The sequence below is a fragment of the Cottoperca gobio genome, chromosome 20, assembly GCF_900634415.1.
Source record: "Cottoperca gobio chromosome 20, fCotGob3.1, whole genome shotgun sequence".
Lineage (NCBI taxonomy): Eukaryota > Metazoa > Chordata > Actinopteri > Perciformes > Bovichtidae > Cottoperca > Cottoperca gobio.
In genome coordinates, this window is record NC_041374.1 from 2,938,813 (window position 1) to 2,965,661 (window position 26,849).

General features: G+C 43.6%; 1 protein-coding gene across 2 annotated transcripts; it reads left to right on the top strand.

Annotated features, from left to right (window-relative positions):
• The first annotated feature begins 705 nt into the window (after positions 1-705).
• nck1b (NCK adaptor protein 1b) lies at positions 706-26,715 on the top strand. 2 transcript variants are annotated; one of them, XM_029458174.1, is made up of 5 exons: positions 706-942; positions 11,880-11,932; positions 12,420-12,660; positions 21,451-22,205; positions 22,666-26,715. In XM_029458174.1, the coding sequence occupies exons 3-5, from the start codon at positions 12,435-12,437 to the stop codon at positions 22,864-22,866; spliced, it is 1,182 nt and encodes a 393-aa protein (XP_029314034.1). In that variant the 5' UTR covers positions 706-942; positions 11,880-11,932; positions 12,420-12,434; the 3' UTR covers positions 22,867-26,715. The 2 variants fall into 2 exon arrangements, with proteins under 2 accessions (XP_029314034.1, XP_029314035.1); XM_029458175.1 differs by lacking the exons at positions 706-942; positions 11,880-11,932; positions 12,420-12,660 and adding an exon at positions 15,505-15,641.
• The last annotated feature ends 134 nt before the right edge of the window (positions 26,716-26,849 follow it).

A 26,849-nucleotide genomic window follows, 5' to 3' on the forward strand; every position in this document is an offset into this window, starting at 1 on the left:
TTTGCATTATTAATCTGAAGTAACTAAAGCTGCCAGATAAATGTAGTTGATTAAAAAAGTAAAATATTTCCCTCTAAGATGTGTTGGAAAGTAGTTAAGATGGAAATACTCAAGTATTTCAAAATTGTACTTAAGTACAGTACTTGCTTAGTTATATTCCACCACTTGATTTAGCTTCTTTTTTTTATGAAAGGCTGCAAAACTCTAGGCCAATTATTTTCATCTATTATATATATGTTCACTATATAAGGCATGAAGGCAATGAAGGCTTCAATGTATCATACATTAGGAAAATAAGGTGCAATTCACTTTTTATGTGAGCTGATTGTCCACACTTATATTATTTTTATTTATAGTTGTCAATTCAAAATAGCAAATTATCACTTTCAGTCAAATATACAGGATGAGATTGAAGCCCCACTCAGTGCTCCACTTAGGCCTCCAGTTCATCCAGACAGCTGATTCAGGGCCAAATTCTTAAATAAGTGATACATAAGTATAAACTAATAAGCTATATCTGTATCTCTCTCTCTCTTCATACACATTATGTTGACTTTTTAGCCTCACAAGGCGAAAATCATGATGGATGCTTATAGGAACGCAAAACATCAGCAGCTGCAGTGTGATTGACCGACAGCGCCGCGGTCCAATCAACACAGAGTCGATTCCTCTGTAGCCAATTGGATGCGAGTAGGAGGAACCTGGAATCCGAACAGCTTGTGAGGCTGCTGCTAGCTAGCCTAGCTTTGCTACTGAGCAATGACATGCTTTGATGTAGAAATGCTATTCCAACGGGGCACAGCGTCTCATCAGCTAGGCTAGCTTGTTGGAGTGGAAACATAACTGGCTGCTAGCGTGGATTCTGGATATCGTTTGTGTGACGCTTCTAGACATTGAATCATTCTTAAAGGAGAAAAAGAAGAGGTGGCCATCAGCAATCAGGTAAGACACGGTATAAATCTGTGCTGCCACTTATGGTGAAGCTTGCGGATTCAAGCTGCCGCACCAACGTTTCTCACGAGCGCCACAGGCTAGCTCCTGCTATCCTCGAATTCACCGAGTAACGTTAGAAGTCACGTCGGCTAACGGCTAACCGTTAACTTAGACAAAACCAGTCTGTCGCCCTGCCAACATGGCCAACATACGGTTACCCAGCTGGCTAGCGGTTAGTTTGGCTGTAACCGACATAAGTGTAGCCATTAAAAAGCATTTTGGTCAATTGTCTTAACCAGGTTAACGTTAGCCAAGTTAGATACCCCTGCCAAGCTTAAGTTAGAAGATGAAACTGCCACACAACCTTTTTGAATGTGGCTACACTTCATTTCGCGTAGTGCACCACGTTAATGCTTTTATTTCTGGGAATGAAAATGGAGATGATGCCTCAACGGTAGCCTCAGTAAACGGTTTACAATGCAAACCGCATCTTTACTGCATCCCCTAGTCTTATTGTTAATGCCTGTATTTTTTTTAATTTTGTGTATAACGTTAACTAATGCTCTAGTTTAAGTTTGTGTGCAGTGATTGGACACAGCTTGGTCACGATGGAGGCATTCCCTAACCTTAACTTCCGATTTTGTGTTAAACAGTCAGCTGTGATCACACACACACACACACACACACACACACACACACACACACACACACACACACACACACACACACACACACAGTTATTGTAGTCAGTCTATCATCTATTGTTTGCCTACTAATATGGATTCAAAATTATAGACTATTTTCCTCATTTTTCAATTAATTGAATAATCATTTTGCCAATACAATGAAAAATCTCCAATTGGCTGAAAAACTCTCCCTAATCCAAATACTTTCTGTTTACAATGATATAAAACACAGACAAGCAGCTAATCACATTGGAAAAGCTTGCACCAGACAATGATTGGTATGTTTTTACTTGATAAATGACTTAATTAATTTTCTGCCAATGGACTAAGCCAGAGGGCCTCCCCAGGGGCTCCAAACTGTTTCAGGGGAGGCTTAGCTAATGGAAGAGAAAAGAGATTTCATTAGTTAATAGAAGAGCACATAGAATAGCCCCAATGTGAGCGATATGGGTAAAGAGATAGTTTCAGAGATGCACTAGTTTTAAGGGAATATGCTTATTGGTTCCACTTTTCCAGAGTCGAACTAATAAACGCCTTAGTACGGACGTTTTATATGTGTTTGGTGTAGTCTGAAGTTATGTCAAACAGCAATATTAAGCTATTTTGACTCAACTGTTGAGTGTCTATGCGGTCAAATAACATATTCATGATCTTATATGCATCCAGGAATTGAGTTAAACTAAGCATGTAAACTGAAATGGCCTGCAGTCTGAGACTTTGTAAATCTCCTGGACTTGCCTAATCATTTCAGCTCAAGTTGATTTTCATCTACCCAAGAACACCAGTAATAGGTAGGACTAATGCAAGTGAAACCGTTTCTGTTTCGGGGAAACATTTGAGATGGTTTCTCCCTCTGTTTACATCCTAACATTGTTTCTAAGTTGCACTACCAAAGCCAGACTAAATGTCATGAATCGCTAGCACAATGGCCGATAAGGCTGTATAAATGTTGGCTAGCTCTTGTGGCCTGTTGCACAACTTGTTCAACAATACTGTGAAACAATCAGCCAGTTAATATGGCTTGGTTGTTGTACCTCACATTTATTAATTTAGAGATGTATGGTTAGCTAGATGTTTAGGATTTATGGGGGGAACATGTGTGTCTTTCCAAATGCCCAAGGGGGGTTTTTTTGCAGCTGCTGATAGTATAGTTTCTGTAATTATTGTCACACTGACAGACCTCTTCACAGTCTCTCATTAAGGTTTCAGGGAGGTGAGAGGGGGAGAGAGACATTTGGTCTGCTGTAGCTCTGTTCTCAGTGGGAGTCAGAGGGAGGACAGGCAGAGTTTGCAGGGCGGAAGATGGTGGAGACCTGCTTACCAGCATGATTTGCTTGAAGGCTGATCTTATATTTCTCTTGAGGGTTGAGGCACATTTGTAAGACATGTGAAAATGGCTATTAGAAGACTGAATTTCTATGGGTAACATTTGCGCCCATCAGCTGCCAGGTCATGATCGAGGACTCCCTCTGAACTAAAGGCTTTAACTATTCATGTTGCTATTGCAGTCATGTGGCCCAATTTACTTCATCTGTGTTCTATTTCTAGCTCCTGTTGACTCGGATACCCTCTAACAACGTCCTTGTTTGAATGTTATGACAGTATAATCTCATGGATATGAACTGATGAGCTCTTTTTCCTGCCCATGCCTCTTTTCTCAGTGCCTGCTATGTGCCTCAAGCAGCCAAATCTGTCCTCACAGCCTAGAGGAAAATACCAACTGTGCATATTTGTGATAGCCAAAAATCTAATGTGGCTGAAAATGTCCGTGGTCAAATGACAAACCCAGGAATCTAATGCATTAAGTGGCTTTAGTTTTTTTTTTTTGTAAAGTTGAGAAACGGAGGGAATTTCTTTTTGTTTCTCTTCTCTTTTTTTATCTCCCTAATCAGTTATTCCATTTTTTCTTTTCATGATTTCCTCTATTTCTGTCTGACATGATTTCCTTTGACTGCTCAGGCATGTTTGAATAGTCGATAAGAAAGGTACTTTCTACGTGTTAACGAAGGTCACCTTCTGAAAAAGGACTTTTGTCGACCGCAAAAAAGATAAAGAATGAAATGTGACCATTTATTTATCAAGCTGAGATTGAACATAAACAACTATTCAGCAGTTAATGCATCAAGTCATCAAGCAATGCACAGTTGAAAGCGCTTGGTGTGATAGCATGTCTCCTCACTTCTGTAAATCTTTACAGTCTAGAGTACTTGTGGTTAAAATATTTGCTGTCCTTTCTCATTTGGAGTGAGTGATTTTGACTTCCTTGTATAGGAGGGGAAATAAGTGCAGTTTTAGTGATGTCTTTCTCCAGAAGTTCATCATGGTTCGGGGTTTTCTTTCAGCGGGTTTGTTACCGTGAATGAGGATGTGTGTACTTGCATCTCTTTGTGATGACATAATTTGTTGCGTTTCCACGACTAAAAAAAGCAATGATTTTTTTAAATGTGCCGTTAGAAGTGTACATTTCTTTGTTGATGAAAGTATACTTCAAGGTGCAGCTATTCCTGTAGATGGCCTATAACTTTACTCCTCTGAGGACTTTAAATCAACGACTCAGCAACATTTGAAGAACCATTCAAAGTAGTTATTCATAAAGCTTTGTTAAAACACACTATTATAATGAAACCATTTTAAGAGCCGTACTTTTGGTAAATTGGTTGGATATAATGATGCACTTCACGAGTTGCTAGACTCAATTTGTGTGATGAGCATGGGCCCTGTTTACCTTAGTTTATCTTAATGTCATTGTATATGCATGACTTTTATCGATATTATTAAGTAAGACCACCTATATAACCTATATATGGTCTGTCTGTTCTACAGCAAAGTGTAGTTTTATTTGACAGCACTACAGTTGGTTACAGCTAGAACATAAACAATATTTCTCCAGTAATTACATTTCTTTAAAACAAGTTCCCCACATCTTGTAACCGATCTTTTGACTGCATGTGGGAAAGTGGATCGCAGAACTGTTCACACTGCAGGACAGCTGACGCCTGGCAATGAATCGGGCGTCATGACCCCCCCCCCCCCCCCTCTAAAACTGAACGTCAACCAAATAGGCAGAAATTTGGCCCAGTTCCTAAATTATTCCGGGGCAACCGAATCAGGGCTTAATTCCTACACTGTCTCCCTGGGTTAAGATGTTCCCCGTTTGTCATTACAGAACTAGATGTTGGTTTTTAAAAGCAATATTGAATGTATTTTTAAAGCACAATGTTTCTAATGTGATTACTGCGGCTTGTAAATTATTTTGACTGCACAAGTTTTTGCTTGTAGAAAAATGGGACCATCCTGGTTAGAAATTGGTTTAGTCATTGTGTAGCCTCCAACCCATTCATCTGTGTCCTTTTTGGAGGGTTTAATAACAAGCATCGTGGTCTGTCGTCATTTTCTGACTGTACAAATAGTAAGCAAAATGTCAATGTTCTAAAAGAACTCCCAGTTTCATCAAGCACCGTCCTCCCCAGTGTTTAAAGTGTGTCTGCTCCACGTGTCAGGCAGCACAGAGGTGAGGATCTCTGTGAAAAATGATCAAACGTCTTGTTGATTTGTGTCATATTTCTTGTGGCATCGCCATGCAATCTGGAATGCCTTCCGCTCCCGAGATACTCGTGCACAAGTTCCAACACGTGGCCCTCCCAGACTTGTGTCCCAAGTGGCTTGTTTAGTCCTATTGTGACAGCACCCTAGGGCTCATATTAGCCATGATGTACGAACAACCAGTGTATCCATCTCATCTCTCTGACACAGGTTGCCTGGGATTATTAACTTGCGGTTTACAAATGATCTGCTCTATTTTGACTGCAACAAGAGCTTTTTCCAGAAGGTGTGCAGCTACAGTACATTGCATTACATTTCACTGAGTCCTTAATGCTGCTTGTAGTTCAGTAGCCCGACACCACACAAAACCAAACCGATTTGTTGTACTGTAGTATTTGATGTTTAGGAATCCTCCTGCTTTCTAAACTTGGATTAGTCATTGGGAAATCCCCTGGAGCGCTCAGAGTTGGTGAGGTAACCTGAAGGTTTATGTTGCTGTTGCATTGATCCCAGTTTGCTTGGATGTGGCCATAATTGGACCTGGTAGCTATAAGCAAACAGGCCACCCAGAACAACAACTGGCAACTAGCAGGGTGTGGATGCGGATGTGTAGGCTCTACTGATGTAGGAGGGGTCTGAGGAAATAGATCATTTCCTACATAGAGGTATTATGTTCTGGTGTGTATTTGCTTGCAGAGAGGATGGAAGTGTGTCTTGCTGGTAGGCTGCTGCTAAGGCCAGTTGTAGACTACCTAAAACTCATTTAGTGGAAATGCTAGAAGGTAATAATTATATTATGTGTAGGTCTGGCTTGCATTCAGTTTGTTTCTGCAAATACTAATGCAGTGGTGTTATTTCTAAATGTATCCTGTTCTGCAACATTGGTTCAAACACTACAGCACTTTGGTCATGTAATACCTTGTGGTGTATGATAAGGGTGCTTTGATCAGGTTTTTCAGGGCTGATACGGATCACTGAACTGAACTTTCTTCAGAGACTCTGTGAAGCCACCACTTTCTTTCTGATTTTTATCACCCCTTTTTCTTTTCTTTTTTACATTTTATGAGCTGGTCCAAAAATAAAGGACACAAAACAGGACATCTCATCCTGTTTTTCAGCCACAAAACAGAAACTGCAACTCAGTTCACCAATGCCATCTCTCTATGGGCTGGACAGTAACATCCAGCCTCACGCCTTGTGATGTGGAGAATATGCAGTTGTAATAAACAGGGAAGTAAAAATAAGGAAGTGAAAACACTTTTCAGCTATGCTTGTTTATTTGCCTTTCATCTATATTACGATCAGTTTTATGATGGTCAAATTTACCATTGCAATATCTCTGTTGTTGCAATAGCTCTGTTGTGAATGGGGGCCCAATCTATCACAATGTGTGCCTTTGATAACACATTGACACATTTGAATAATAAAAGGCATTTAGTTATAACACTCAGATTAGATTGCTCGTCTTTTTAAATAATTTGTCTGCACAGCTCGTCAAAGCTTTTGCGTGAGACTTTTCATTGTGTGGCTTTACAGCATATTAAAAACAGTGGCATTTGTGTACGCTACACAGATTAGTTTTGAGCATAAACTAGCACTTTTGATGTAAAGTTGGCCCAAAAGAAAGCTTGAAACGGTTGGTGTTGGTTGTTGCTATGAGAGTAAATCTCTGGCAATTCTCAAAGGACATGAGCCCCGGTCTATTTAAGGCTAGTCCCAACTGGTGAGGGTGATCCCGAGGGGTGAATAACCAACTGCTTTCACACAGTCATGAGTCTATATGCTTAGCCCAAGACACTAGAGTCCCCTTTGTCCTTAATGGAGTTTTAATATGATAGTGGAACAATACAGTTTTCTAATGGGGAACAATCATATTTTCTCCTAGCAACACCAGTGTTCAAGTTGGTCCTAATCTCTCTCAATTGAGGTACATTACATGCATCAATGCAAAGCAAAGATAAGTTATCTGAACTCATCTGAACTCGGAGGTCAAGCCTGCACTTTGTCAGATTGCATCACTTTCCCATCATCCGGTCACTCTTGTGTCCACACTTCCTGTCTCACAGCTGGCCTGCCAAGTCTCCCATGACCCTTTGCTGCTATGCTTCTGTTTGTTTTTGAGAGAATCTAGGACAGCTGGGATGAGATGCAGTCTCATGGGTTTTAGTTGCTCTGGTTTGATGTGAAAAAGGGCACAAGCGCATATTCATCGGTCGGTCGCACGTCCTGCACTGTCCAATTGTGAAGCCAGACCTGCCCTGTGGCCAAAATGTGAGTTTTGGTGTAAGTTGGAGGAAGTGCAGCAGTGCCAGAGGGGCTAAGTGAGCAGTGAGCATACAGAGCACATTCCAGAAGGCAGCAGAGGCTGTGATTTTAGCAGGCTGTCACAGGGATTAGGTTACTCTGTCTGCCTCTGTGAGCTCATGCTGTTGCTGTCTCAGTGCCTCAGCAATCCTGTCGAGTAGTGGTACTATTTGCTCCCACAGCGAAGAGAGACAAGGATCCATAGTTGTTCTCTTAGGCTTGTTTAGATTATACAGTATCCAGTTGTTGTGACTTCACTTTTAACAAAGAACCTCTGGTGTCAGTCTGGTAGATAAAGCCAGAGCCATTTACTGGAATCCTTGCTGAACACTAGCGCTATGCCTGCTCTTTTTCCTTCGTATGAATATCTCTAGTATTGTATCCTCAGATCTTGTATTACCACTCAGGCCACTGGGTGTGCTCTTTTCCAATAGCTCTACAGAGACACAAGGGGTTGTGGGAGCAGTTGTAGACTACAGGATGTGGTCAACTCATGTCAGTGTTGTTTCATAGTAACATCGCAAAGTTGCACACTGCATCTCTATTACATCACTGATGTGCAGTCTTTGTGGTATGTGGTTTACAGTGTAACTCGAGCTCTTCTTCATTTTGTTTTCAAGCAAAATGGTATTCTAAACAGCTAAGTAGCAGTAGTCAGTCACTACCTATGCCTTTTAACTATTAAAGAGAACACTGCCCGATTTAGATTAGTGTTCTTATGCTGATGGGAAACAGTTGTGACCAGTGTTGGCACTCTTGAGAACACGAGTGGATGACTGATAGCAACACTGGCTTTCCTGTCACTGCTGCTGTGGGAGTAGATAAGATGCATGACACAAGTAGGCTCACCTCTAATTTTGTAAATCTATATTCTGTCATGTAGTATCATCACCTCACAGAGAGCTTACCCAGTATTGTTGCCACTTTTTTTTAGTTTTTTAGCTTGAGCTGTTTTGCAGATAAAACGTCAAAATAGGACTTAAATTATGATCATTCGATTAACAGAAGATAATGAAAACGTGAGGAGTTGTTGCTTTTCTCTGATTTTATCAAATTATAAATCTAATCTTTTTTTTTTTGTTGTGAACTGTTGATTTTAATGGGTGTTTTTCACACTTTCTGAAGTTTAATCCAGAGAAAATAGTGATATTTCATCAAAATCACTTTATTCTACATGGCTTGTTAAAATGTTTGCCAAAAATAAACCGTTTGCACCGCTCTCCTCTCCTTTCCTCCGCTCTGTAGGTCAGCTGCGAAGCCCCGCCCTTGGCAAAACGGAGCGAAGGAGAGAATGTGACTGTGCAAAGTAGACAGTACAAACTGAAACGTGCACATAAATTAGATCAATAGCATAAGTGTTTAGTTTATTTAATAAAAGAGCACCTGTCAATGTGAAAAGTTGTGAATAAAAAAATAATATATATATTTTTTAATTCGAGAAAGAAAAGAAAAACCTTGAATTTCAGGGGGGGGCGCGGTGCTCTGTTGGCGGTGCTCTGTTGGCGGTGCTCCGTTGGCGGTGCTCCGTTGGCGGTGCTCCGTTGGCGGGGCGGAGCACCCCTCCAAGACAATGGTAGGGGAAACACTGTATATATTGCAATGAAGAAAACGCCCTGAACCTACCTGCAGTTCAGAGGGTTAAATTGCCAAATTCAGTGTTTCCCTACCATAGTAATCAGTTGGTGCACCACTAATTTGCCGTTTTATGGGAGCTTTAATGAAGTGGGTTGCTGTTTCAGATGGTATTAATGCAAATGGAATGCTGCTGCTGGTGAAACTCGGGAGAAACTGTTATTGTGAAGCAGTTGCAGGAAGTGCTGCCCGAAATTGTTGCCAATTTTTGTTTTGTTGGAAACAATATCAAGATAGGAACATTATTTTAGTGCTTTTCTGTCAGGACGTCAGGTTTGCATATTGCGAGGGAGGAATAGTAGAAGAAGACGTAGCCCCACAGTAAGCTGGGAAAACCCCAAAGTTACCATGGGCCACCAGAATTGACCACCTGTCTACCATTCCATGTGGTCTGGTCGCCCTTGTTGACAACCACAAAGCTCGTGCATACAGATTCTGTTTTTGCTTTATGTCTAGTACCAAAGTTATTTTTAGGGTTGGACTTGCTTCTTCAAAACATCTATACGACCAGTTATTCCTTACAAAGGTCATATGCTATTTGACGGGGAGCCATGATTTATTACATCTTCAAAATCTACCATATGAAATGCTTTTTTGTTTTTGATTTCAGAGAAGTGTTGATTATGCACGAGAAGGAAAGCTGTAACAAATGGAAGCACAAGTACAGACATTGGTCAGACATGCTAAACTATAGTGTTAGTTAATGTGCACTGTGGGGCTTGTGATGGATTAGGTACTTCTTAATTCTGCCAGGCAGCAGGGTAAACGGAGATCACTGTGGATATGACACCATTTGAGCAGTTTGACCTGTCTGACCCTGTGTTTTAGTGCTTTGGAGTGGCGAGTGGCCTCTGCTCAAGTCTGCAGCTGCACGATTAGCTTAAAGCATCTGTCGCCCAACTTTTTGATCCTCCCTCACATCTGCACAATCGTAAGTCACTGTGGTGTAAATGTGCACTTAGTGCTCAGCCAGCCCTAGACGTGGGGGGTGATGGAAGTTAAAACAGAAAGTGAGACTGGGATCCAGTGTGTGCTGAGTGAAAATGGGAGATAGCTGCGAAAAGGTTTGTCCTTCATTGATGATTCTTTCATGCACTAATAGGGAGAGTAGAAAGTGAAAAAAAGATGGTAGGGGAGCGACGTTGTAAATGGAGAAGGAGCACATATACACACATGTCTGCCTCTTTGGCAGACAGTTATCCAGCCCAGCCCAGGGAGTGGAGAGATTGTTGCCTTTGTCTTGGTTAAAGAGGCAACACTGGAGCAGAGTAAATCAGCTCTTTGTTTTTGAGTGCCGCTCCCTAACATGTCTCCCAGTGTTCATTAATTTAATTAGACATGGAAAAGGAGCAGGCAATAACATGCCATGAGATAAAACCACAGTATACACCCTGATGGTTTTCTTGGTAAACTCAGTCAAAAACACCCTACATGGGGGGTGGGGGGAAGCGCAGACCACAGGTGTCCCCCCTTAAAACTTCTTGTATGTAATGCAGAGACTGGCTCTTTATATTACACATGTTAGCTTCAGGATCTTGTCATGTCTTATTAAACCTTCATCCGGTGAAGAGGGGGGGATGAAATGTGTCCTCCCCTGTTTTGTTCTCTGAAATGAACCATCCCATCAACATCTCCACTCTTTCTCCAGAAAGGCATGAGTAAAGTTCTTCTCCGCCTATGCTTATTTACTGTTTACTTTACTCCCCTTGGTGAATCATGCTGAAGGTTAGCTTGGCTCCTTATGTTTGCCTAAGATCAGGTTCTGGACCCATCTCAAGGCCAGCTGCAGCTGAAACCTAGACACTTCTGCTACAAATAAAAAGCAAGAGCTTTCAATCAATGAGGTCAGTGTCTGGTCCCTAAAGTCAGTCAGGGGGGGGGGGGGAAGGTGAAACTCCATCCAATCCCATGACATCAGAGCAGCTAAGCGGCTGCCTCAATAGTGCCTCACTCCTCCAGTGCTGCAGTATTTACCCCAAGCATAGATGTGCTGATGGCTACATGGGTCATAAGACAAGTTGTTGTGAATGTGCTCATTGTTGAACAAACAAGTTTTGAATGTGGACCCCTGTGCTCCCAAATCATCATTTCAAATGCCTTGGCAAACTTTAAAGTTCTTGTGGTAATCAACATTTAAAACAATGGAGCCTTACTTGTAATGCGCTTCACATAATCGGAGCATTTGCATAGGCTGCAGACGTAGGAATATTTATAGGCCTGTGCTAAATTTAAGCAATATCCTACATCATAAGTGCTCAGTGAGAGCTTCGCTCCCTGATGTAGCCACACTGCTGACGCACAGCGCCCCTCCTCTTTGCTTCCCTATCACAGTAATCTTTGCCATCTTTGGGCTCACAGCTTCATGTTTGATGCCTGACACAATAGACAATCATTGGACTGCTTCTGAGGAGGAAATCATCCCTTCTGTAAATGTATGAAGAATGTGGATACCGAGAGATTGGCTCTATACTCTCCGACAGCTGTTAGTGTTGAAGACAAAAATAATAGTCAGTTATATCTGTTGTTTCAAGAGAACGATTCAATTGTTGGGGGTGGATTATGTCTGTGGAGATGGTAGCTGTCATTTATTCAGGAGTGTGGCCTAGCTGTACTATATTTGGATAACACTGTCCATAGCTTGGCATTAGTACAGTACCACATGAACAATGGCCTTTAAGTCACTTAAACAGAAATACAAATACACGTTTTGAGTAATATTAAGACGCATTCGAGTCCATTTTTAATTGTGCAATTAATGCATTGTGTCTGTTCTTTTCCTAGGTCTACAGAGAAGTATCAGAGCCCTTGAAGTTCTCAGCTTTGATGCAGTACAGGTACAGCTATCTATATTCAAACACTTCTCTAAATGTATTTTTGGTGTGTCTCTTTGCTTATCTTTGTGTCCAGAGCAAACGGCATGACGGCCGGGCACATGGAGAGGAAACGGATTATGTTGGCGTCAGTTCAAAGGGAGTTTTTGTGGAAATTGTGTTGAATATAAGTTAATTTCCTATGTTGTGTTTGTGTAATTAAATGCATGTTGTCATTATTGTAAAAGGAGAAGAAAAAATATCAGCATTTTCCGACCACCTCCACATTTTCTGGGGAAACCCTGTATAGTTTTACTTCCAACAGAAGCTGTGGCAGCGTGTTGCACTCATCCGTCTGCTGTTGACTTTATCACTGACTGCTGCGCGTAGCACCAACACTGACCCAAAACACATTGTATAAAATAAATACTAATTACGTGACATTTTCTGTAATGTAGAAGACTCATTCTGACATCCGTTCCCCTTCTTCTCCTCTCTCTCTCTCCTCCAGTGTACTGAGTGCAAGATGACGGACGAGGTGATTGTCATCGCCAAGTTCGACTACATGGCCCAGCAGGACCAGGAGCTGGACATCAAGAAAAACGAGCGCCTCTGGCTCCTCGACGACTCCAAGTCCTGGTGGAGGGTTCGAAATGCCACCAACAAAACAGGCTTTGTGCCGTCCAACTATGTGGAGAGGAAAAACAGCGCCAGGAAAGCGTCTATTGTCAAGAATCTCAAAGACACACTCGGTAAAACAAATCGCTTGTGGTTTCTTCAGAATGAATTCTGGCCCGAATATCTTTACAGTCTGTTCATATCGCTCACACCGTTCCAGTTTACATGTCTTTGTGCTCCTAACATTTATATATTTTCAATCACTCATCACCTGTTTTTGCTAGAGACTGACTTGCTTGTTTCATACACAACTGGTTAGTGTTCAGAGAACATCCTTTATCTAGGCCAGCACTACCTCAGTTTGCTTCTGACCATATTGTGGTGGCATCTAATGCACAGTACAACAGCCTCCACAGGAAGATGGTCGCAGGCTGATTGGTTGAAATGCTGAGAGGCACTTTCTTTACACATCACACTTAGACCGAAGCTCTAGTATCGGGTGTCTACAGCGTAGAGTCGAACGCAATGTGCCGTTTTTCCGTTTTATCTTGAAGCGTTTGCACAGGTAAGGCAGTTTTTATACATTTATATTTCTATACACTCAAACAAAGTTGTGAGTCTCCCGCACTTTTATCATGACTACAATTGACAGGTGTAGTCTGCTCTGTCAACACGGCAGTAATACTTCTGGGCACTGCTGTTTGCCAAGGCTCTTGTACCGCCAAGCTAAATGTGACTGTGTATGTAACCCAAGGTAACCATTTGTCTTAGCTTAATTATCCTTGATGACAGGCATTCATGATGATTTGGGATGCACACTGTCCTGTCTGGTACACAACCAGATAGCCTAGGATTTTACTTTTTGATCCTTTTACCTCTGTGTTTTTAGTTTCTGATGCTTCACGCTCTCTCATCTCCAACGTCTCCTGCTCCGCAGGGCGTCGTTGTCTCAGGCAGTTAAGAGCATCATGGGATAACGGTGTTTTGTTGCTGTACTTGGGCCGTGTTTGTTTGGACCGGGTCTCACGAGATTAAGTTCAAGTTTGTTCCCCGCAACATAAATTGTGTTTTTGTAAAGGTTACTGTTTAGTCATCGTCGGTGTATTTTAGTTCATTTGAATGTTCACAAGAAAGCCGGTGCCAGGACAGAAACATGACATCAAGCCGCACTTGTGGGACTGACGAAAGGGGTAGCGTTCTCTTCTTTGCTCATTGATGTGGCGATGATGACATAACCCTGGGTAGGGTGACCCTCTGCGAGGAAGCCCTTGGCCCTAAGGTGGCTTTTCCTTGCACAGAGGTACTTCTGGGGTGGGTTGTAACGGTATGAGCTGTTCACAGTATTATAACCGTCTAAAAAAAACTAATCCCTTTCATTATTATTCTTCTTATTCTTCTTATTCTTCTTCTCCTTCTCCTTCTCCTTCTCCTTCTCCTTCTCCTTCTTCTTATTATTATTATTATTATTATTATCATCATCATCATCAGGTACATGGACTCTGAAAAGAATGAGAACATATTTTATAAACAGAATTATAAATGTGATAAAAAAGAATACAATTTAATTATAATGTTATATGTTGGTTTTAAATGTATCGGCACTATAGCATGTTAAATTAACTACTAAATAAGATAACATCAGCTCTTTGCTTTTAAAATGGGGGAGGGGGGGCAGATGTGTTATGTTATGTCTTTTAAGCTACTGGATGCCTACATATCTATCTATCTATCTTCAAACCAGAAGTGTTTCATCAATTTCAAAGTATTACACACTGCAGTGTTTGCGAAACACTTATCTGTAAGTCATGTGCACTGTGTTTTCCTGTTAGTGTTGTGGTGAGAGGACAATGTTGACAGACAAATACTCCGACAAAACATTATGTAAGAACAGGAAGAGACCGCTTTAGGTTTTTTTTTTTATATATATACAGCTCATATATGTAGTATTTAAAATGTTTTGTAAATGTTGCACTTTCCGTCTGCTTTGCCCTCAAGTGTGTAGGTTTATTTGTCTGTTATGTGTAGTGTGTGATGCATGAGTGTGAGGGTATGTGTTGTCATGCACCACAGCCATGAACCTCCCAACAACGTCCCACCTGTCACTACATCCATTGATCAAATAACCTCAGGTGAACAGCTGCACAACACACACACGGACACGCACACACACAGGCTCATGTCTCACTCACACAAACCCAATAAAAATCCGGACTAATGTAAAACACGAGTTAAGGCAAAACTGAGCCTCGTTAAACACTAATACAACCAGAGAACGCTTGTAAATACTTCACCTTCATTTGTCCTTTTTTATGATCTATAAGTAGATTTAAGACATTTTAACTAGAAAGAGTGTGGGCGGTTGTGTTTTCCGTGGAAATGTGTGTAAGAAGAAGAAGAGAAGCAGCCTGATGACTACACTTTCATATGTTGTGTGGGAGGAAACACTTGTATCTTTTTTCTTTTCTTTTTTAAACAAGCCCGTTACTGGGTGTGGAGAGGTGTCATCGTTTAGAAGAATGTGAGGGTATGATCCGTCTGCAGATGGCCGTGTTTTGGTGTGTGTGTGTGTGTGTGTGTGTGTGTGTGTTTGAGGACTCATGTTTCCTGGGTTTGTTGTAAAGTTGTGAGTGTGTCTCTGCAAACAACTGCAGTCTTGTGACACTGAGCACTCACTGACTCACGCAGCCGTTGCCCCACAGATCCATACTAAGTGTATTTTCTGGGGTCGCTACCCTCTGTAGAAATACCAATCTGATGCTTAATGTTGATGAAATAGCTCCTTCACTTTCCCCATACCGCTGTTCTTGTATCTCTTTTTCTTTCTGAGCCTGAGCTTCAACCCCCTCCCTTCCTACTTCTTCCCCTTTCCAAGAGGCCTCTGTACTCTGCCTTCCAGAGCTAGAGTGGAGGCCTCTCTATCCCTCACTCTCATTGGCTAAGCCTGACCACATGGTCATGGAGTGGGCCGCCCTGCTCCGCTATCCGCCCAGCTCTCTGGGTGTTCACATGGAATAACTCTACAGCTGCAGTGGGAAGAGAGCAGGGGCCGGGAAAGAGAGAGGGAGAGACGGCGAGCCCAAAATGGACATGGCTAACCTATTCAAACATTTCTTTCGTGAGTTTTTAAGTTTCCTCGTCTTCTGTAGCTCCTCGTTTGTTGTTTTATATGGCGTAGAGAGCGTTTGTGTGAAGTTTGAGTGGTTACTTCTCTCTCTCTCTCTCTCTCTCTCTCTGACTGTGCAGGAGCGGTTGTCAGGTTTTCTTTTCTTCTTTCATCTTCCCTTTCTGATTTTTCACTTTGGTTGTAAGTCACACTCAGCTTCAGGTCAGCCAGAGAAATGTGTCATATAGAGAGCGGGCGGAAAGTGATTTCTGTGCTAACATGTTGTGCTGGCAGAGAGAGGTTGTCTTAACAGCTTTTTGAAGCTGTGTCTGTGCGAAGGGCTGCAAAGACTGGGTGGATATGCTTTTGAGAAGGCTTCTGCTGAGCCCAAGCCTGTAATTGCCTCTGCAATCCTTCTCTGTCTCTTTCTTTTAAACACACACACACACATACACACACTCAGTAATCCTACTCCATTTTTTTCCTTCTAGCATTTGTCCTAGTGAGTGGGCTGCAACTCTGTGGATTACATTATCATGCTTGAAGACCCCCCTATCCACCCTGTTTAGGAATATCTCAAGACATAGCCAAAGTCTGTTTTCTTTTATGCTATGCCCCGAGGGCGAGCTCTCTCATTCTGGGAGGGTCCCTCCACTCCTCCACCCCACCGCTAGTCATGAGCTACAGTTGAAGGGACGCGGGGTGCTCATGTAGAACACTGTAGTCATTGTACTGAAGGGAGCAAGGGGTCTCTGCTGATTGATGGGACCTGGGCTCCCATCTCCCGCACCTCGCTCGGTTATCAGAGGAATGTCATTACCCCGGCAGCTCCGTGAGCCGGGGATACTTTACAACCACGCTGACACACTTTTTCAAAAGGCCCTGGCGCACACCCATGCTGTAATCTCACCTTGTAACCGTTGAGTGGTATCTCCTGCCTGTCTTATCGTCCCTACTTGTGTGCGTGTCCACTGCTTGAAGAGAATCCAGAGAGAGTAAAGGGTTGAGAAGAACATAGAGATGAGCTAACAAACCTTTTGCTTGTGTAAACTAAGAGCTGTTAGTCTCTCTCTCTCTCTCTCTCTCTCTCTCTCTCTCTCTCTCTCTCTCTCTCTCTCTCTCTCTCTCTCTCTCTCTCTCTCTCTCTCTCTCTCTCTCTCTCTCTCTCTCTCTCTCTCTCTCTCTCTCTCTCTCTCTCTCTCTCCCCCCTCCCTCTGTTTTCCTGTTTCTCAGTGTCCCCAGCGAGCGGAAACTCTAATTTGAGCCACATTTCTTCCTCAGCGTTGGAGGAGTTCAGGCCAGAGAGGAAGTGAGAAGTTAGAAGGAAGTTGAATCATTGTGCGGGGTCTGTGCGTTTGACTTTCTGGCAGTCTGTCACTCGCTCCCTCATTCCAAGTCCCGCTTCTTTTCTCCAAACCGCCGGCTCACTGTTCCCTGACCCGAAAATCCAAAGACATAATCATAATTAAGAGATTGGAGAGAGAGTCTTCGACGTCACTTGGGCACTTGGATGTTTTTCTCTTGCTAAGCTGTCCACTGATCTTTGTTTTCCTGTGTCTTCTGTCATTAAGAGTTGCTTAACAGGAAGTGAGCAGAGGTTTGGACTTGTTGCAGACTCGCACTGTAAACATGTTGCTAGAGAGCCGTGGAAACCAACATCAACCTAAAGGCCGTGGCAAACAATTAATCTGCAACTATATTGCTAATTGAATAACAAGGTTACTTTTTAAACAAAAATGCCAAACATTTAGCAGGTTAAAGTTTGATTCAAACAAAACAATTAATAGATTCATTAAGACAATGATTAAGTTATAATAAGTGAGTGTTAGTCTCAGCCCTATCAGGGAAGATTGTACTTGTCGTAGCCCCTGACGGCAATGCTGCACTGTCCAGAGCACCGTGCCTCCATCCCTCCCTCTGCTCCATCACAGAGACTGACTGCTGCCTGCTTTTCATGTCTCAGACAGATGAAGTTGAAAGAGCTTTGGATGTTTCCTGAGCTGGAGTCCTTCTTAAAGGCATCCCCAAACCATCCCCATTGAAGAAAGCGCCAACTTGCTCTTGGGTTCGTTCCCTTTAGTTAGTTTGACTCACTGCACACATGGCGTCATTGCATTTAATGTGTAAGTCTCATACTAAACCATATGGCTGAGGGCTGCTGTGTTGCGTCACATGTCTGGTGAATGCCAGTGACACATTGTTGTCAGAGTTTAAATTGCCATGCACGCGTAGACATTAGGATGCGATGGGTAGGAGTCGCCAGTGTTGTACTTATCCTATCACTAGCAAATGTATGACGCACTTTCTGGCTCTAAGATATTTAATTCTTCTGCAGCCATGTTCCTGCTGCCAGTGATCATGTTCTGTTCAAGTACAGGGATGTTCAGACACTGTCAGACAGCCTGACGCGGGGTGTTGTCGTCCACAGAGGAAGAGTCCTGGAATGGAGGGAAGCCGAGGGGTCGAAAGGGCCCTGGCAGACAATGGACAGCCAGCCAGCGTAGGGAGGCCAGAGTTAAAAAACAAAACTAGTTCCTGTTTGTCACTGGTAGCCAAAAAAACTCCCCGGCACTTTCTTCTCCTCCTGCTGGTGCACCTCATCTGTAAACAAAAAGTGAAGTTATCGGAGGGGTTTAACATATTGCGCGTTGTGGTTTTTGTCATTGTTTGCAGTGATTTACTGCCATCTGACGCAACATGGTTTCCTTCCTCCGCATCCTTCTCTCAAGAAATGCACAGGAAAAAGCATCTGACGTCGAAAAGGAAATGTTTCCAGCGCACAGTAACTTTTTAAATTCCCCTAAAGACCACCTCTGCGTCAACTCAACGTGTATGCAGTAGGTGACTTCAGGTGGAGAGATGACGTTTGGGCACTGAGCGGAGGACTGTGCCTCCATCAGCTGAGTTGTGTACACACCCGATAACTCCGCCCCTCTTCTTGTGTTGCTGTCCAATGTGTTTCCCACAAATGCCCACTGGACAGGTCTTCTGACGGAGCATACATATAAAGGTGCAAAGATTGTTCAGCTTCATTTAACTCACAAAACAGAACCTGGCAGAAGATCAAGTAACTGCCCACTAAAAGCCGTTATCGCCTGTTGAGCAGAAAGCAGCTGTGGCCACCATTGAAGACAGTGGCCTTGCTCTAACCGTGTGTGTGTGTGTGTGTGTGTGTGAGCATGTGTGTGTGTGTGTGTGTGTGTGAGCATGTGTGTGTGTGTGTGTGTGTGTGAGCATGTGTGAGCATGTGTGAGCATGGTAAGATAAGGGCCTTTGCTTAATTGCAAAAAGGAAGCACAAACTCAGTCCTTTGTCACCACACAAGTAAACTACCAGCAATTAACCTACAGCAGCAGGACAGCTGTGCCCTTAGAGAAGCAGATGCCTTCAACAACACCTTCTGTCTGAATCATCTACCTATAGCTGTACAGGCAAATCCCAATTTCCCTTTATGGCCTCGGCTTAGATGGAGCATCTAGTCAAATGCAGTGGTCCTGGGCTCTGTGCTTTTTTTGAATGCAAAGTGCTTGTGTGACTGTAGCAGGAAGCAGCACATAAAACCACTGACACTGATAAGGGCTGTGTTACCTGGCCAGAGAGATAAAATATAAGCTCTCCGTTATCTCAGCTGAAGCTAAAAGATTCTTTATTTATGCAGGGTTGACCTTTAACCTTTTTGTTTGGAGTTAACTAGGTCATTTCCAACTGTGCACAGAACACATCCTGGGGCTTGCACCTGCACGAACATGTTCTTCTTCCTCAACATGTCACTTTGTAGCTGTAGCACGGCTGCAACCGACCATTACTTTCAGTGTCAATTCATCTCGTCGATCATTTTCTCCACTAACCGAATAGATGTTTGGTCTATAAAGTGGTGAAAAGAAAGCGTTTCCCAAAGCCCAAGATGACGTCCTCAAATGTCTGGTATTGTCTCTGCAGCTCTAAACTGTCTGTCATTTGTGCATCATTTTAAACAGTGAAGAGAAGTGAGCCGCGTGTGTTGGTGTGGTCATCACATCCAGCTTTTATGGCCCAGTTCATCTTGAAAAATGTGAATATTTGAGAGTTTTTGTCGTCTTGCAGTTCCTCCTTTTTGAGTTTTTAAGCTGGCACAGAGGCATAGGTAGAGCGAACCTCCACGTACAGACATCAGCTCTTAACACCCTGTCTGCAGTCTGTAGTTATCTCCAGTGGTGTGACTAATAACAGGGTCTACCTGGAAGCAATTTGACGTTGGACTCTCAGCACTACCATGAAATTTGTCTGCACTCCTTGAGTCACGGACACTTTTCAGGACCGATGTATCTGTGGTAAAGCAGAATCAGTATGGCGTTTTGACAAATTAGTCATGTCCCTTGCTCAGAAAACACACACACACACACACTGTCCTGGAGACTACACCCTGCCTTCCTATATAATTTTACCCAGCTGACTTTTGATTATGCAAGCAATAGCCGTGCAAACGTAATCAGAAATAGAGTCACTACTTTGGTTTGCTCACTGTGTCTGGTATCAAGGTCTGTCTCAGCTTTGGTCTGCCTACATCATCAGTCAGGCCTGTGATAATAACAGTAACGTTATATTGGCTTTGCAAGAACTAGCTAAATGTGTGGATGGAGTAATGTATAGACGGGATCGAGGCGTGATCTCGCCACTGCTCGCCACACACGTGTTTCATACGACGGGCTGCAAAGTGGGAATTGTTGTCGAGTAAAGGCGATGACCACCGGCCTGCCAAAGCTCGGTCCCCACAGCTCACAGGATCAGGCTAAAGGGCTTGGTAATCCCCCTTCTGTTAGCGTCTGGGCTGTTGAGTGTTGCAGAGAGGTCGACTGCATGTATGATAGAATTCACTCCCTGTGTGACCGGCTGACATTTAGCCTGCAAACCGGAAGGAAAAGCTTTAGAAATATGGCGTTTTGATCATTCCCCGAAGTCCAACGGTCAGCTCAGTGGGGTGCTTGGAGCGTGATGGGGGGGGGGGGGGGGGGGGGGTGGAGTTTGGAGTTTGTGTGGACAACAAGGGAGGAAGGAGAGCTAGAAGCTAAAGCGTTGGCAGAGCGGAGTTTGGTATCCAGCTGCTGAGCAAGCAGGTGTCGGGGCAGCCGAGGTGATTAGCGCAATGTGATTAGCGACAATGAAATGTGACTGAGCCTTTTTGCCCCCCCAGTTCAAGGCTAAATGTAGTTGATGCACGATGTCAGGGACCAGCACTTCGATAGAGTAGTGTGCACTTCTGCGTTGCCACAGGACTTATCGGCCCATGCCAAAACAAGTTTTCATCCCACTCTTATTTTCTCCCCTCACACCAGCATTGCTTTTTGTTTCCTCAGCACCGAGGCCTAATCTCCAAGAATGTATCTGGAGTGTGGGGGGTGGGGGGGTTAGGCCGTTGTGGAAAAGGAATGATTTTAGCCCTACTTACCCCACCCTCCCTGTATTTCAGCATTAGGAGAATGCTTATTATCGCTGCCTGCCATTTGTCTGGGATTTTTTACTTCTCCCTAAAACTTTCAGAGGTGTTCAGTTATTGTGTGTGTGTGTGTGTGTGTGTGTGTGTGTGTGTGTGTGTGTGTGTGTGTGTGTGTGTGTGTGTGTGTGTGTGTGTGTGTGTGTGTGTGTGTGTGTGTGTGTGTGTGTGTGTGTGTGTGTGTGTGTGTGTGTGTGTGTGTGTGTGTGTGTGTGTGGCTTTAGCTTTTCTGTTGAGACTTGTTCCACATCAGTGTGAACGTGTGAATTACTGGGACATTTTGGTGAAACGGTGACTTTGTAGGTGATGACTCTGTAAACTCTTACATCTTTCCTTGATTATTTCCTCTAGGAATTGGGAAGGTGAAGAGCAGAAAGGGGGGGATGAGAGACACGGCCTCCAATGCAGACTCGGACATGTATGCGGATAACGGCGAGCGGCTGTACGACCTCAATCTTCCCGCCCTGGTCAAGTTCAGCTACACAGCCGAGCGCGAGGACGAGCTGTCTCTGGTGAAAGGCACGCGGGTGGTGGTGATGGAGAAGTGCAGTGACGGCTGGTGGCGCGGCAGCTACACCGGACGGTCTGGCTGGTTTCCGTCCAACTACGTAACGGAGGACGTGGATGGGACGGCGGGGGGAGGGGGCATGGGTGGACTCGGAGACCCGGCCGGATCGCTAACGGAGAAGCTGGCGGCCGTGGTGCACAGCACCTCGAACGGGAACAGAGTGCTGCACACGGTCCAGGCGCTCTACCCTTTCGGCTCGGGCAACGACGAGGAGCTGAACTTTGAGAAGGGCGAGGTGATGGAGGTCGTGGAGAAGCCCGAGAACGACCCGGAGTGGTGGAAGTGTCGCAAAGCGGACGGACAGCTGGGCTTGGTGCCTAAAAACTACGTCACTGTGCTGGACTCCACCTCCCATAAGTCCGCAGCAGGGCCTGCCGGGCCGCCCACACCTGACTGTGACTACATCTCGCCCTCAACCGTCGGGCGCTTCGCAGGGAAGGAGTGGTACTACGGAAAGGTGACGCGCCACCAGGCGGAAGTGGCCCTCAACCAGAGAGGCATAGAAGGGGACTTCCTCATCCGAGACAGCGAGTCATCGGTCAGTAGCCTACACCTGCTTACCTTCATGTGTTGCACGTGGGTGACGTCATTAAGGCCCCTTAATGTCACTCACACTGAGATGAAATGAAAATGTCAGAAATGTGGTTAAATCTTTTAAAGTATGTCGGCTCTACATGTGGTCTCTCTCTCTGCCCGCTGAGCGGCGGCTTCCACTCGTCCTCCAGAGGCAGACCACTTAAATCGGCAACATAAAATGACGGGGGGGGGGGGAAAGAAGCAGCCAATCCCTCATATATTAGTCCAATCACCCAACGCCACTGTGAGACAAATCTCCAAAAGCTTTGGCGACAGTGTCCACTGTGACTGCTGATATTTCTGCTACATTAAGAATAGATGATTGTTGTTGTCGCACAATGTAAAGGCGCCTTCACTCAGGAGGTATAAATCTTACCAACACTTTCTGAATGTAACCTCGCATTTCCTTTTCTCTTTCACAGCCAAACGACTTCTCCATCTCCCTGAAGGCGCAGAGCAAGAACAAGCATTTCAAAGTGCAGCTGAAGGAAACCCTTTACTGCATTGGACAGCGCAAGTTCAACTCTATGGAAGAGCTTGTCGAACACTACAAAAAGGCCCCCATCTTCACCAGTGAGCAGGGAGACAAACTGTACCTGATCAAGGCTCTGGCTGCGTCCTGATCCCTCTCTGTCACACACCTGCACTTCCACGCAGTCACACACAAGCCTATACATTAACTGCATCCATATATATATACATACAGATAACTTACGCCAGAACACACACTAACATTTAAACTCCAAGCCTGAGGACTTGACACATCGTCAGGACTTAAATGCCCGATTTGTGAGCATTCCAAGAGGAGGTATGGAAAAAGCATGGGAGAGACACGGAGGAATGGAAGGGGAGACAAAAAGACAATGGACTCCTGAGAGTTGACTACAGACCTCTTGGTCGCCTATTTTAAATTATCCAGATGTGTTAGGTCATAGGCAATGCCATGTATTTCCACCTTGATATCTATTAGAGTTGCATTTAGTTTTTTTTTTTTTTTTTTTTGTTAATATATAATCTTTTTAACAGTTTCTTTTAAAAGAATGTGATTTTTTTTTTTTTTTTAAACTGTATCCAATACACAACAACCGTATGAGGCATTTTTGAAGGTGTTAGCAACCTCGCATACAGAAGTCTACATTTCAACTCGTTTTATTGTGTCGTCTGTCTTCATTGGTTCTTTTATGATTGTGGACACAATAATCCACAAACTTCTGCTAACTGCTAATCATGAATAAAACATTCAAGTGACCAAAATATATTTATTGATACAATTCTGTTAGGATCACGGTGGTAGAGATTTGGAATATCTGCGGTCGGGAGGAGTCTGAAGGATTCCTCTTGAGTCAAACTAGTTGTTCAGCTTTTGTTTTTGAACTGCTTGTCTCACATATTGCTGTATCCATATCATGTGAATGTTACAAAGCCGAGGCATCACAGACGGTGTGGGGGGAGGGGAGGGGGCGTTGACTTTGCATGCGTCCATGCAAACGGAAAAGTGTCCTCACGCTGTTATCTCCCGAAAAGAGAAATTGACAGTCCACATGAGTGATGAGGAGTTTGTCCATGTGGTCATGTGAAGAGTCAGAAAGTACTTTCCCCTCATAGTCAGGAGGAGGGACAATTCTCTGGAGATGACGAGGAAAAGAGGGGCGGCTGTAGGCTGCCAGCAAGCGCGGCTTCCAAACACCCGCCAGTTCTTCGGAGCTGCGAGGGGAAATGGAGGACCGGTCCAGAGGGTGATGTCATTGCTCCTGAATTAGTGATCACCGGAGCAGTTGCGAGGTCACCCAGGGGTCGTGTTTTGTGCGGTTGCAGCGCATATACATGAAGCTAGGAGACGCCCTCTTCCTCAAGGAGGCACAAAGGACTTCCAGAAAACAAATCCCTTCAGCTGAGCAACAGAGATGTTTTCTGTGATATCTGGGCATTTATTTCCATGGCCAATATGTCTTAAGAAGTCTCCTTGTTTGGGGGAATCCAGCTTGTTTTTCCAAATGTACGGTCAGGTTAGAATATGTTTTCAGCAGAGCACATGGTTTATATTTACAGTGAACGGGCGCTTCGTCGAGTGAAAATGGACCAAGTAGTTGTTTTGAATGTCGGTGGGGCAGCTAGCACCAGCGGCGTGCAATCAGAGCTGCTGCAGCGTTAGCAGGGAGCCGCTCCAACAGTGGGCTCAGGGGAGATGATGATGATGATGATGATGATGATGATGATGGTGATCACGATGCTCGCAGTGATGAGTTCTCCAGCTGTGGCCAGTTGGACCCGAGCGCAGAGAGAGGGGGAGGAAGAGGGATTTCGTAGAGGAGCAATGGAAAAATGGACCCTAAAAAACAAAAGCAGTGAAGTAGGATCTTGGGAGGAGACTTGGAGAATGTGTTCCACCGAACAGAGGATCTGGATTACCACTCCCAGTCGCACACGGGTGGGGAAATGAACGGAGGCCAAAGCTGATGCATCATAGTCGAGTATAAAGGATTTTGGATGAGCTTTTAAGGTCTAATTAATCCAAGCATGACAAACGCAGTCATGCCACAAAGAACACAAAATATGGGTGTGAAGTTCTGGTGATAGACGGAGCTATTCATACCAGAGCCGCGCGCTCTGTTGTGACGCTGTGCAAGATGAATTATAAACAGTGAAACAATTACCTTTCAGTTTGATTCTAATTATGCACCTGAAGATAAGTGAGAGTACATCTTATTAAACCGTACAGTCCTACATTCCAGGATTTCAAAGAACAACTTCTGTCGGGACTCGAAAAAGTCTTGTTTAATACTTAATGTGGTTAAAAGTGTAAATCACAGGATTGTGCATCAGTATGGCTCGAGTGTGTTTTGTTCATTTTGGGTCTCGAATCCCCCCTCCCCCCCCCCAAAAAAAAAAAGATGTGTTGAACATGTTTGCCTGTATCCCCCCCCCCTGCCTTTTCTGTTATCGGTCACCAGTATTTGGCTTTACAGGAGTCCCGTTTGGTGTCATTTCTTCCACCCAACCCCCGGCTGCATTGGTGCCACTTTGTGAGATAGTGTTTGCAGTTATAACCAACTGCTACCAACAACCCATCTTTTTTGTTGTTTTTTTGTCTCGTGACTCCCTGTCCAGATCTACAGCATCTGCATTATTACGCAGCATTAAAGTGACGAACGCCAACGCAGTGTGCCCCCCCCCCCCATTTGAAGGATTTAGGAGATTTTAATGTGCCTTCACAGCTTTCTGTCAACCAAAGGTTAAGCGTCCTATTTTTTCTTTTTTCTTCCCACTTCTCTTGTCACCACTGCGTGCTATTTGGTAAAAGCTTTGCATGTGCGTCAGTCTGATTTTGTGAGCGATGTGTCGGGGGGGGGGGGGGGGGTGTCATCCTTACAGAAAAGGGTATTTCCTCATTTAGCTGTTGGCTGAAGATGTTTTTTGTCATGCATAAAATGCCCATTAGGTGATATTGTGTGTAGTTTCAAGTGACCTTACCTTTGCTGATTTCATCAAGTATAACTTCTTAAGTGAAAAGTGAATGCCTACATGTAACAGTCTTAAAATATGTGCTGATGTTTATTCAGAAACATAACCCGCAGGTGTGATGTAATCATGACCTGAATCTCATGTACGAGCACCTCAAGTAAACGGCATCGCGTATCGTTCGGTCGTGAAGGAACTGTCACGGTTTCCATGGTTTTGTGTGTGCGTTTCATACGAGACTTAGTGTAAGACATTCACTTTTGCAGTTTAGCCACTTAAATATGTAAAGAAAAAAAATCCTCAATACTTAAATGTTTTTACTTGATATTCAAATACAGAACTGCGGTATCTCTTTGCATAGATATCGGCATAAACTGGGATCTTTTTTTTCATTTTACACCAACGGAGGCCGCATGAGCAGAGCCTTGTAGCTGTACAGAAATGGTTTTGCTTAAAAAAAAACAAAAGGTCATTTGTGACGGATATTATCAAGAGATTGTTTATCAAACTCTTTTTTCAAGAACTACATTTGCAGCCGGACAACTTTTTTTTTTTTTTTTTTTTCATCTGCCAAAACCAATCCTGAGATAATCTTGAATCTCCAGATTGATTCCTTCTTAATATTCAGAACAAATGACCCGTGTTGAACTTTGGTGCTTTTGTGCTGCTTCTTGTTCTTTGTCTCACAAAGCTTTTTTTTTTTTTTTTTTTCTGTATGAGAGAGTGAAGAAAAACAGATCCATGCTGTGTACATGATAAAAAGGCAGTGCTGTGAAATTTAATGTCATGCTCTTAATACTGTTTTTATGGAGGGGGAGATCGTCTTCAGGTGTAATAATTTAGAAGAGTTTATTAGAGTGTTCGAAAGACATAATAAACGGCATAAAAAGGATCATGTCTTGTTTTTATCTGTCGCGATGTCAGAACACTACAATGATTGTTAAATGTTGGTACTTTTTGTCTTAAAATGGTATTTTTACCGGATTAAAAAAACGCAGCATTTGACAAAATGATATACAGACTCGACCTAGTTTGACTGTCTCCTAATTATATGAAAAGTGGGTAGATTGTTCTCTTCTCTGTGCTTTAGCTTTGCTATAATGTGTAAATTATGCAGCTAAAATTGGGACTTTGACATCTCTAGTGG